The sequence below is a fragment of the Protobothrops mucrosquamatus genome, unplaced genomic scaffold (genome assembly GCF_001527695.2).
Source record: "Protobothrops mucrosquamatus isolate PMUCROS unplaced genomic scaffold, P.Mucros_1.0 scaffold_250, whole genome shotgun sequence".
Lineage (NCBI taxonomy): Eukaryota > Metazoa > Chordata > Lepidosauria > Squamata > Viperidae > Protobothrops > Protobothrops mucrosquamatus.
In genome coordinates this window covers 4466-15836 of record NW_015386326.1, presented here as the reverse complement: position 1 = coordinate 15836, position 11371 = coordinate 4466, and the positions used below count along the sequence as shown (strand labels likewise).

General features: G+C 44.4%; 1 protein-coding gene across 1 annotated transcript in view; it reads right to left on the bottom strand.

The window, feature by feature from the left end:
• PPT1 (palmitoyl-protein thioesterase 1) overlaps positions 1–10080 on the bottom strand; it is a 14690-nt gene extending 4610 nt beyond the window's left edge. Inside the window, exons 1-6 of the mRNA XM_015830793.2 lie at positions 10011–10080; positions 6337–6446; positions 5267–5394; positions 4611–4681; positions 628–727; positions 386–476 (exon numbers count right to left, since the gene is read on the bottom strand). Of these exons, the coding sequence (XP_015686279.2) occupies positions 386–476; positions 628–727; positions 4611–4681; positions 5267–5394; positions 6337–6446; positions 10011–10014 (504 nt within the window). The 5' untranslated portion in view covers positions 10015–10080. The remainder of the gene's footprint in view (positions 1–385; positions 477–627; positions 728–4610; positions 4682–5266; positions 5395–6336; positions 6447–10010) is intronic.
• Between the last annotated feature and the right edge of the window lie 1291 nt (positions 10081–11371).

Genomic DNA, 11371 nt, shown 5'->3' with positions numbered 1-11371 from the left:
TCTGCTAAGCTATGGTTTGTTGATTCATTCCCAGTCATTCATTCGTTTATTTATTTATTTTCATTATTACATTTATATGCCACCCATCTGGCCAAAGGTGAGTTGAGGCAGCAAATTACAAACTGCGAACCCCGTGGCTGGTTTCCTGGCACACAGAAGCATTTTAACAGTAGGTAACGTGTGAATCAGTGTAGCCTAGTGGTGTTTTGCGTTGGTTAGAGCAGGGGTCTTCAAACTTGGCAACTTTAAGTCTTGTGGACTTCAATTCCCAGAATTCCTCAGCCAGCCCTCAGGGCTGGCTGAGGAATTCTGGGAGTTGAAGTCCACAAGTCTTAAAGTTGCCAAGTTTGAAGACCTCTGGGCTAGAGAATCTGGACTGGCTTACCCGCTCCTGATTGATGTCAGCCAAAAAGAGACTGCTTTTGCGGTACCGCTGCTCATTCACCGGATCATGCCAGTATTGGGCCTGGACTAGGCTGTGGCAGAGAGAGAACAGGGCAAACCCCAAATCTTTAAAGAGCTGTTGAATTTTTCCCATTCCACCCAGGCATTTCTCCCCCAATACATTTTGGGTTACCCCCAATATACTCTCTCTATATATATGTCTCCTGGAAAAGCCAAACTCACAGCTGCTGAATCTTATCTGTGTACGCAATATCCAGCACTTTTCTCAACCAGTCACAGAGATGCGAGCTCTCCCCAGGGCAGTGTGGGAAACCGAACACACCTGCAGTAGGAAGAGAATCACGTAGAATTTGCACATGGCTTTAGCTTGTCAAGCAAGCCCAGAAAAAAAGTCTGAGGGGCCGCTCCTCTAACACTAATGCAGGGGTTCCCAACCAGGGGTGTTCGCACCCCCTGGGGTACGAGATATTCCAGGGGGTGCAAAAACTTGGGTTTTCAAAATTATAGTGTATATACATAATTCGCTGCCTTTATTTCGAACTTTTGTAAGGGGGGTGAGACTATATCACAATGGTGGCGAACTTATGGCACGCGTGCCAGAGGCGGCACTCAGAGCCCTCTCTGTGGGCACACGCACCATTGCCCCAGCCCCACCTCCCCCCGTAGCCCCCCTCCTCACCAGCAGCCCCCACAGAGGAGAGTCACTCCCAGGTGCAGCCCGCGCGGAGCAGTGCAGCCAAGGACATGGCAGCCGGGCAGTAGGGACTCCACCCTTGCGCCCTGTTGCGCGCAGATGATACTGCAGGGCACGGGCGGAGGGCGTGGCTGCCATGGCGCTGCAAGGCCACCTGGGCGATCTGCTGCGGCAGGCCGTGGAGGTGGTGGGTGGCCCTGTTGGCAGGATGGTTTTTGGGCACTCGGTCTCTAAAAGGTTCGCCATCACTACTATATCAGAAGCGTTCTAGGGGTGCGGGGTATAGATAAGGTTGGGGGCCGCTGCACTAATGCATACAGCTAATCCTTGACTTAACCAACGTTCGTTTACCCAAAGAGTTCTGAAACCTGAATGCAGAAACTGAAGACGCTTCTTGGATGAGAAGTGAAATGTTTTCGAAGGGGAAAAAAAAAGTCCAGTTGCCTTTTGGAAAAAGTATCACTGGGGCAACCATGACTTGGACGATCGAAAATCTCCATAGACAACCATTTGTTTAGTGACCGTTCGAAGTTACAATGGCACTGCAAAAAAGTGACTTAGCACCATTTTTCACCTTTACGGCTCTTGCAGCGTCCCCAGGGTCACGTGATCAAAATTCAGACGCTTGGCAACTGGCATGGACTTACGACAGTTGCAATATTCCAGGATCACGTGATTCACCTTTTGCGACCTTCTGGCAAGCAAAGTCAATGGGGAAGCCAAGTTTATTTAACAACCGTGTTACTAACTGAACTGCAGTGATTCACTTAACAACTGTGGCAAGAAAGGTTGCAAAATGGGGCAAAATTCATTCAACAACTGCCTTGCTTAGCAATGGAAATTTTGGGCTCAATCGCGGTCGTAAGACAAGGACTATCTGTATTTTTTGGCACGTCAATGGCTGAAAAGTTGAACGGTGGAGGTGAGGAAACAGTTATCTTCCTAGCAAGATACCCACTTTAAACAGAAATCTTTTATTATTTGTAGGATATCTAAAATCTTCAAATAGAGTGCAGGTGATTCAATGCTATGTGGACCCCTCTCTGGGATCAGGGAGATACATTTTTTGACACCCCAACCCCGCAGTGGAACAATGAGGCAAAATTAGCAAGGAATGGATTAATGGAGTCCCCAATTTTCAAGGTACATACAGTCTATCCCAGGGGAAGATGACCTTGGCTCTTTTATGACTCGTGGACTTCAACTCCCAGAATTCCTGAGCCAGCCACGCTGAGGAGAAATGGAGAGTTTCCAAGCTGAGCCATGCTGGCTGAGGAATTCTGGGAGTTGAAGTCCACAAGTCATGAAGGGGCCATAGTTCCCCTATGCTGGCTCAGGAATTCTGGGAGTTGAAGTCTACGAGTCATAAAAGTGCCAAGGTTGCCTACCCCTGGTCTATCCAATGCTTTGACCAACACATTTTTCTATTCTTTCATATTGAAATTGTGCAGAAAATTGTGCTCTCAGAGTTCATCGTTGGTTTGTCACCAAACATCAGCAATATAATTTCAGGGGGGGGGGTGTCAGTAAAAGATTGGATTCAAGAGTCACATGTTGCCTAATTCTGGTCTGGACACACAAGAGATTGGAAATGAAATTACTACATACACGGGAAAAATTAAAATCTTGTTGTAAGAGAATGAATGCCAACTTTCTCTGTCAGCAATTTTTTTTATCAGAGAACAAGTGTTTGGGATTTTTCAATGTTTTAAAAAACATAAAGTTAAAATAGGAAAATCAGATTTTGTGTCGGCCAAGAAACTGAAGTTAATGTTGAGAAATTAAAACCCCAGCAGATTGAATTTTAAATCAGAAACAGCAAGTTTAGACAACGACCTCAGGATCCATCCTAGTAAACCTGTACTTCAGGTTTAACACACACTGGAGCAGGGTTTGTTCAACTGAACCCCATCAGAATTTGACAGGAGTTCATGAGAAACTAAGGGGGAGGGAGAATAACACAAACACAGCCAGTTTTCTATCACCACAACTTTGCCTCTTGATCACAAATTCTGGATTGGTGTCTTTTTTTTTTTTTAAGCTAACAAGTTCCACAGCCTTCAAAATTTGGGGAAACCTTACAATAAGACTTGAGATGCTGAGAGTAGGTGTTTTCTGGTAGTATATCAGGAGTAGGAAACCTATGAGCAGCACGCAAAGACCCTTAGATCACGTGCTGACATTGTTACAAACAGCCCATTTCCAACATCAGTAGATTTGGAGGTTGTATGTAAGTAGAGCAAGAATGACAGAACAAAACTGTAAGCTGTACAACTCCCTTTCTCACTCTTAAACCTCCCCAAACCTCAGCAGCAAGCCACAACTGTGTTAAAAAAAAATTACTCTCTTCCCCTTCTTTGATAACGCTGCAGCCCGACTCAAAAGTTTCTTCCTTTGTAGCAGGCAAAACAATTCTGTGCCATTAAAGGGAAAAAAGTCAATTAGTCCACTTCCAGAAACAAAAAACCAAAACAAAAACCAAAAAAAAAAAACCACCAGGAAGATTGTGTTAAAATCTTTTAACAAAATTATGGCTTGATGTTTGGGGAGGATGGGGGTTTAAGAGTGGGAAAGAGTGTTTTGCTGCTTACAGTCTTGTGCTGCCATTCTTGCTCTGCCTATAGACAACACCCCCCCCCAATAACTCTAAATCTAATGAAAATTGTGCTGTTGAAAATAGGCCATTTGTCACTGAATTTCAGCACTACATCTAAGGGTCTTTGCCGGTTGTGTGCTGCTCATAGGTTCCCTGGTCCTGACATACTACCAGAAAACACCTACTTTCAGTGTCCCAGTCTTTTTGCAGAGTTTTCCCAACTTGGATCTTGAATCCTTCATAACCAGAAGACAAATTTACTAGACCCTGAAAGGGCCAAATTCCACCTTGTTATGAGGACAATATTTATGATATCCTAAAACTATGCTCCTGGGGATGAAAGCTATGGCAAATCTAGACAGCATACTAAAAAGCAGAGATGTCACCCTGCCAACAAAAGTGTGTATAGTCAAGGCCATGGTTTTCCCAGTTGCAATGTACGGCTGTGAAAGTTGGACCATAAGAAAGGCTGAGCACCAAAGAATGGAGGCCTTTGAACTCTGGTGCTGGAGAAGACTCCTGCGGGTCCCTTGGACTGCAAGGCGTTCAAACCAATCAGTCCTGGAGGAGATCAACCCTGACTGCTCTTTAGAAGGCCAGATCCTGAAGTTGAAACTCAAGTACTTTGGCCACCTAATGAGAAGGAAGGACTCACTGGAGAAGAGCCTAATGCTGGGAAAGATGGAGGGCAATAGAAGAAGGGGACGACAGAGAATGAGGTGGCTGGATGGAGTCATTGAAGCAGTAGGTGTGAGCTTCAATGGACTCCAGAAGATGGTAGAGGACAGGAAGGCCTGGAGGAACGTTGTCCATGGTGTCACGATGGGTCAGACACGACTTCGCAACTAACAACAACAACGAGGACAACATTTATGATGTCCTAAAACTATGCTCGCCTTTGAAGAAAAGAGTTACCTTGGTGTTGACCTCCTATGGAAATCAGGTTGAACATCGGTGGAGATGGACATCGTTGCACCACTGCTCTCCTAAGGAGGGGAAAAACAGATCATCACCAGAAAGACATCTTCCACCACAGAACAGAATCCACCTGGTTATAATTTCAAGCTTTCTGGCAGAGCATTAATCATGGGGGTGGCGTGAGTTGGAACAGGGATGAGAGCTGAAGTTCCAGAATACCTAGATCGCCCCCAGGCTGGGCGGTACAGGCTCTTGCTGGGTTCAGCGAGACCTGTTTGTAAAATAAGGCAGAATTGGCAGCATGAGCAGAAACCTGAAAGCTATCAATCAGGCTTTAGAAACTACCATAGCTGGCAACTACCTTAGGACACTAAGCCAAAACAAACAAAGGTGGCATTGTGGTTTTGTTTAATGAGTGGACTGGTCAATTTAAAAGAGATAGGCGCTTTCACTGTATCCCAAACAGATCTACTCTGAGCTGTGATGGCTCTCCAAGGGATCCGCTCATCAACTGCTACTCTTTAATGGTAAAAATCAAGGACTGGATCCGAGAATTCGCAGGTATGCAACCAGGAGTTCTGCCAGTAACATGGGGGCTCCATTCACTAACTTCATTCCAGGGTCTTCCATCACCTCCTATTTGAAATACTTACAAGAACTGCCCTCCTTGTGAAAAGCCCATGGCATTGTAGCCACCTTGAAGCTTTGGGTCTTTAGAAAGTTGGTCACACACCTTCTTGACTTGGTTATTGACATTCATGAAGAAGCTGTTCTCCATGTCCTAAGGAAAAACGAAACGTTGATGAAGAGTGGCTAGGGAGTTTCAATGGGTTGGCTTTATGGGTAGAGCAGGAAGCCGATTCAGAAAGGCATGATCGATCTTCCAACTAGACCAGGGGTAGGCAACCTTGGCTCTTTTATGACTCGTGGATTTCAACTCCCAGAATTCCTGAGTCAGCTATGCTGACTCAGGAATTCTGGGAGTTGAAGTCCACGAGTCATAAAAGAGCCAAGGTTGCCTACCCTTGAACTAGACAAATAGAGAACAGGTCTATCCAAAGCCACCAGTCTTGGTAACAAGGTGTAGTCTCCGAATACAAGATCACACTGCCTCTACACACCAGGTGCATGGGAGCAACAATGGGAGAAGAGGGCTGCCTTTGTCTCATAGGTCAGCTTCCTAAATACACTGGTGGGCTACTTTATGTAGAAGAACAGACAGAGCTGGGGGAAGGAGTTGAACATATCATCAGCTTAGAATCCTTGCATGTCCACAAGGGAGCCAAATTCAACCCCTCCTGAATTCTGTTGACCCTTATCTGGAGCCAATTTAGGGTTGAACTTTAGTTGACCGGATTCTTTTATATAGGCTTCAATAAATCTTCTATACTTCAACCTAACCAGTAGTCCTGATTCTTTGTACTTGACACCTAGGAGAGAAGCTAGATGTGTCTTGGCTTGAATCAGCAGGCTACTCTCAGATTCTCAACACTGAAGGTTCTTTGTTTCTCCCTCTTGGTATGAGGCAGCCAGCTGGTCCAGCCAATTAATTAAGAGATGTACAAACCATTTTGAATTCAAAAGACCCACACCTCAAGTACAAAACAGCATCCTAGAATCACTCTGCATCCAAGATTTTGACTCTTCCTTTTAGAAAAGAGTCTGAAGATGTCTAATTCACATGTTTGCATGCTGAAAGCATGCGCCGTATGAATGAACTCACGTCAATTAAGTTGCTGCCTATCTTCAGAGACAGCACATAAATTCCTGGGATTTTCTCCTCCACGATTTTTTTAATATAACCCATGCTTATGGGGTTGCAACAACTATCTCCTGTAATGTAAAAAAAAGAAAAGAGAACTTAGAAAACCAGAGTAGCTGTTTGTCTAGGTTCCTTAACTATTTATAGCTAGAAATATATTAACAGCATTTAGTCAATAAGCAAATGCCCTAGGCCAGGGGTAGGCAACCTTGGCTCCTTTATGACTCGTGGACTTCAACTCCCAGAATTCCTGAGCCAGCATGGGGGAACTATGGCCCCTTCATGACTTGGGGACTTCAACTCCCAGAATTCCTGAGCCAGCCATGCTGAGGGGAAAGGGAGAGGTTTCCAAGCTGAGCCATGCTGGCTCAGGAATTCTGGGAGTTGAAGTCCACGCGTCATAAAAGAGCCAAGGTTGCCTACCCCTGCCCTAGTTAAAAAAAAGGCTGTGTTTTAAATTATGAACACATATAAAAGTACTAGAATGTTACACAAAATGGTGGTCTAATCCCACCATATATAGCAAGGAAAAGCTGCTTTAGATGAGCTTTGAACCCCTGTCATACTCCAGATTCACAGATTCAATACGGTGGTTCAAATGTGAAGCAGAGACTATCCCCTGGCCAGTTCTGAATAAAATCAGCTGGTCTCATGCTACCTGTGTTTATAAATACATTACAAATATTTACGTGCAATAAAATCCATCTTAAAAACAAGAGGCTATGTGAGGGGTCTGCAGATATTTTCTCAGCCCTCCTTGTGACTCGCTCAATATACACATCTTCTACGGAAGGCACGTGGGGTGCAATTGTTCTTTCTGCAGTTATTCTTTTTGCAACCTCTTGCTGTCACAAGGCAATTTATGACTTGTTTTGCAGGAAACTGGCATGCCAGCAAAAAAAAAACACCCACTGCAGAAAATGAATTTGCTTAATAGCTTAACCTTTAAGGTGCTTCATTTAACCACAACCACAAAAAAGGTCATAAAATTGAGCAGGATCACCTGGTGACACATTGAACAATCCACATGACCAAGGGTAGGCAACCTTGGCTCGTTTATGACTCGTGGACTTCAACTCCCAGAATTCCTGAGCCAGCATGGCTCAGCTAGGAAGCCTCTCAATTTCTCCTCAGTATGGCTGGCTCAGGAATTCTGGGAGTTGAAGTCCACGAGTCATGAAGGGGCCAAAGTTTTCCTCATGCTGGCTCAGGAATTCTGGGAGTTGAAGTCCACGAGTCATAAAAGAGCCAAGGTTGCTTACCCCTGCACATGACTATAATTCCAGGCTCAATTCCACTTGTACACTAAAAGGAAAGGCTTACCTTCCATTTTACAAATCATAAACACTCCTACACCCACCTCCCAAAGATAAAGTTATCAACTCTTCTGCTGAGAAAAACAACAAAGTATTTTAAAAACAGGAACTTGTTTTAGTCATCACTGCTTTCATTTTTAATATACCAGCTACACAATTCCTACAGAAACACAAGGTTTCGTATTTCAGCCTTCAAATTCTACTGTGAGACTCTTGTAACTAAATTACTTTCATAAGAGAACTAGTATTTGACTCCTACCTTGGTGGATTGGAATCTATTAGGCGCAAACCACTAGTATTATATATTAAGTTAGTGTTTGCCGCATGGAACTTACTATTCATATCAATTCAGAAACTCCACTTAACTCAAAGGCATTTATGTTAATTCCAGATAAATATGTATAGAGTATCACCATAATTAATTTTCTACCAGCCAGCAATTAACTGATCACAAATAAAAGCTTCTCAGGGGTATCACCATTCTTCCACTGCTAAGCATATTAAAAGAAACATGATTAAACTGGTATGTGTGCCCTAACATGGTATGTGTGCCTCTAACAGAATCACAATATATAAAAAAAATACAGCAAAAAATGTAATTTTACCAACTGTTGCAAAACTCTTTTTTTCCTTAAAGGTTAAGGAAGTGTAGATAAAACTTACCCCCAATTTTATCCCCCCCAAACAAACTTCACAAGGGAAGTTGGGCGAGGGCAGCTGATAAATTATGCCTGAATGCCACTGTCAAGGAAACACATGATTCCAAAGATGTTACCACACATATCTGGGACTACGTGTAGGGTAGAGTTTTCACCTTTAAGACTTTAAGATTCATGGAGTATAACTCCCAGAATTCCCCAATCAGTAATTCTGGGAATGGCTGGCTTGGGAATTCTGGGAGTTGAAGTCCACATGTCTTAAAGCTGCCAAGATTGGACATCCCTGGTGTAGGATCTGCCTACCTCTTACCGTAAGAGGATACTCGGCCACCCCTAAAAGAGAACAGCAGGGATGGAAAATGACCTTCTCTGGGAGGCCCTCTATTGCAACAGCTTCCCCCACCCACCCAGATCAGATGTGATTCCATCCTTGGGGGCATTTCATCCAGTGGCCAAGGCTGTCCACTTTAGCAAGACATTCAGATCTGCCCGAATGGCACACCAGAATTCATAAACAGCCCAATTAACAGGTTTTACTGGTTTCTACTGGTTGATTTTCTATTTTAAAGTTGTCTTAACAGAGAACTATTATTAGGTTATTAGGTTATAACCTATTAGTAGGTTATTAGGTTGTCTTAACGGAGATCTATTATTCAGTCCATGCATAAAATAAACGGCTAACACAAGGGGTCTTCAAACTTGGCCCTTTTAGGACTTGTGGACTTCAACTCCCAGAATTCCTCAGCCAGGCACGCTGGCTGGGGAATTCTGAGAGTTGAAGTCCACAAGTCCTAAGGCCAAGTTTGAAGATCCCTGGGCTAACACAATGAGGCTTCCCCGGACAAAAAGAAGTGTTTGAGCAACAAGTCCCATCATCCCTGGTAAGGCCACACTTGGAATACTGCATCCAGTGTTGGTCACCACGATGTAAAAAAGATGTTGAGACTCTAGAAAGAGTACAGAAAAGAGCAACAAAGATGATCAGGGGACTGGAGGCTAAAGCATATAAGGAACGGTTGCTGGAATTGGGTATGTCTAGTTTAATGAAGAGAAGGACGAGGGGGGACATGATAGCAGTCTTCCAATATCTCAGGGGCTGCCCCAAAGAAGAGGGAGTCAAGCTGTTCTCCAAAGCGCCTGAAGGCAGGACAAGAAACAGTGGATGGAAACTGATCAAGGAGAGAAGCAACCTAGAACTAAGGAGAAACTTCCTGACAGTTAGAACAATTAACCAGTGGAACAACCTGCCTCCAGAAGCAGTGAATGCTCCAACCCTGGAAGTTTTTAGGAAGAAACTGGACAGCCATTTGTCTGAAATGGTATAGGGTTTCCTGCCTGAGCAGGGGGTTGGACTAGATGACCTCCAAGGTCCCTTCCAACTACTACTACTACTACTACTACTACTACTACTTCTTCTTCTTCTTCTTCTTCTTCTTCTTCTTCTTCTTCTTCTTCTTCTTCTTGATGTCGTCGTCATCATCATCATCATCATCATCATCATCATCATCATCATTATTATTATTATTATTATTATTATTATTATCTCCAGCCTGACTGGGAAGCAGAAGCGAAACTAAGCAGCTCTGATCCGACTTCCAACCGGCTGCAACTGGAAGGACAAACCCCCGGAGGCCCTTTAAGTTTCCCAAGCCTGGCTCACCCATGCCGTGCCAGATCACCAGCGGCACCGGACCCGCAGCGCTCCCGGAGCTCAGCCGGTCAAGTCCGCCCAGCAGCAGCAGCAGCCCCGCAAACAGCAGCCATCCGCCCGGCGCCATCCTCGAGAGATCACGTGACTTTCCCCCCGGGCTCGGGCGTCACGTGACAGCACAGGGCCTCGCCCTTGGGCGGGGGCGAGAGGCGTGAGGGAGCTCAGCGCCTCGCTTTCCCCCGAGGAACTCTGGGAGTTGTAGTTTTGAGGTCTTGCCTTGGAAAAGTTCGGCTTTTTTCATCCATTTCAGAATCCATTGCACCCGTTTCATTTCTATGAAGGGATGCGGTTCTTACGGCGGTTCGGCAGTGTCTGCCGATGAGGGCAGCTGCATTCATATGTCCTAAAACGTGATTTAACAAGGATTAAACGAAGCCAGGATGATTGCTTTCACTGAGTGTGCTGTCCCGACATATATTATGATGTAGCACAGTATATGAGCTCAGGAAATGAGTGGGGTAGAGCAGGGGTCTCCAACCTTGGCCACTTTAAGACTTGTGGACTTCAACTCCCAGAATTCCTCAGCCAGCTTTGCTGGCTGAGGAATTCTGGGAGTTGAAGTCCACAAGTCTTAAAGTGGCCAAGGTTGGGGACCTCTGGGGTAGAGCTTAAGTTTAAAGGAGATGCGATCCAATTCTGTTGGAGTCATTGTTGAGATGGGAGGCCATACAAATTGGAGGGATGGGTGGATAGATGGATCTCTACTTCTCTGTTTTAGTCTAGAAATAAAAGAATCAGAAGTATTCTATTGGAATGTTCCAGTGGAAGCGTTCGAGGAAATTTATTCTCAACCTTGGAAGAACAGAATTGCAGCTTTTTATGTTAATTGTGCTTGCATTTATATAGATGTGCACTTGGATCCCTGCCCTGAATGGAGAGTGGCTTTTTGCACACGTTTCATACTAAATTGGGCTACCAGATCTCAGCTACAAAAATGTAGGCCGTGAAATGGCATGCAATATATATTTATGGATATAGTGAATATACTGACTAACAAAAATGTAGATCATGAAATGGCATGCAATATATATTTATGGATATAGTGAATATACAGACTATTGCAATATATATCTATTTTTAAGACCGCTCTTTGCTGCTCTCTAGTGGTCATCTGAGATCTTGCAGTCAGGATCCGTTGTTTCTCGACCTCAGCCGCTTTAATTGTGTGGATTTCAACTCCCAGAATTCCCAGCATGCCTTGGCTGGGGAACGCTGGGAGTTGAAATCCACATATCTTAAAGTGGCTGAAGTTAGAAAGTGCTGTTAATTTAATCCCTAGTAAACTTTCCTTCCGTTTGTTGATACAGATC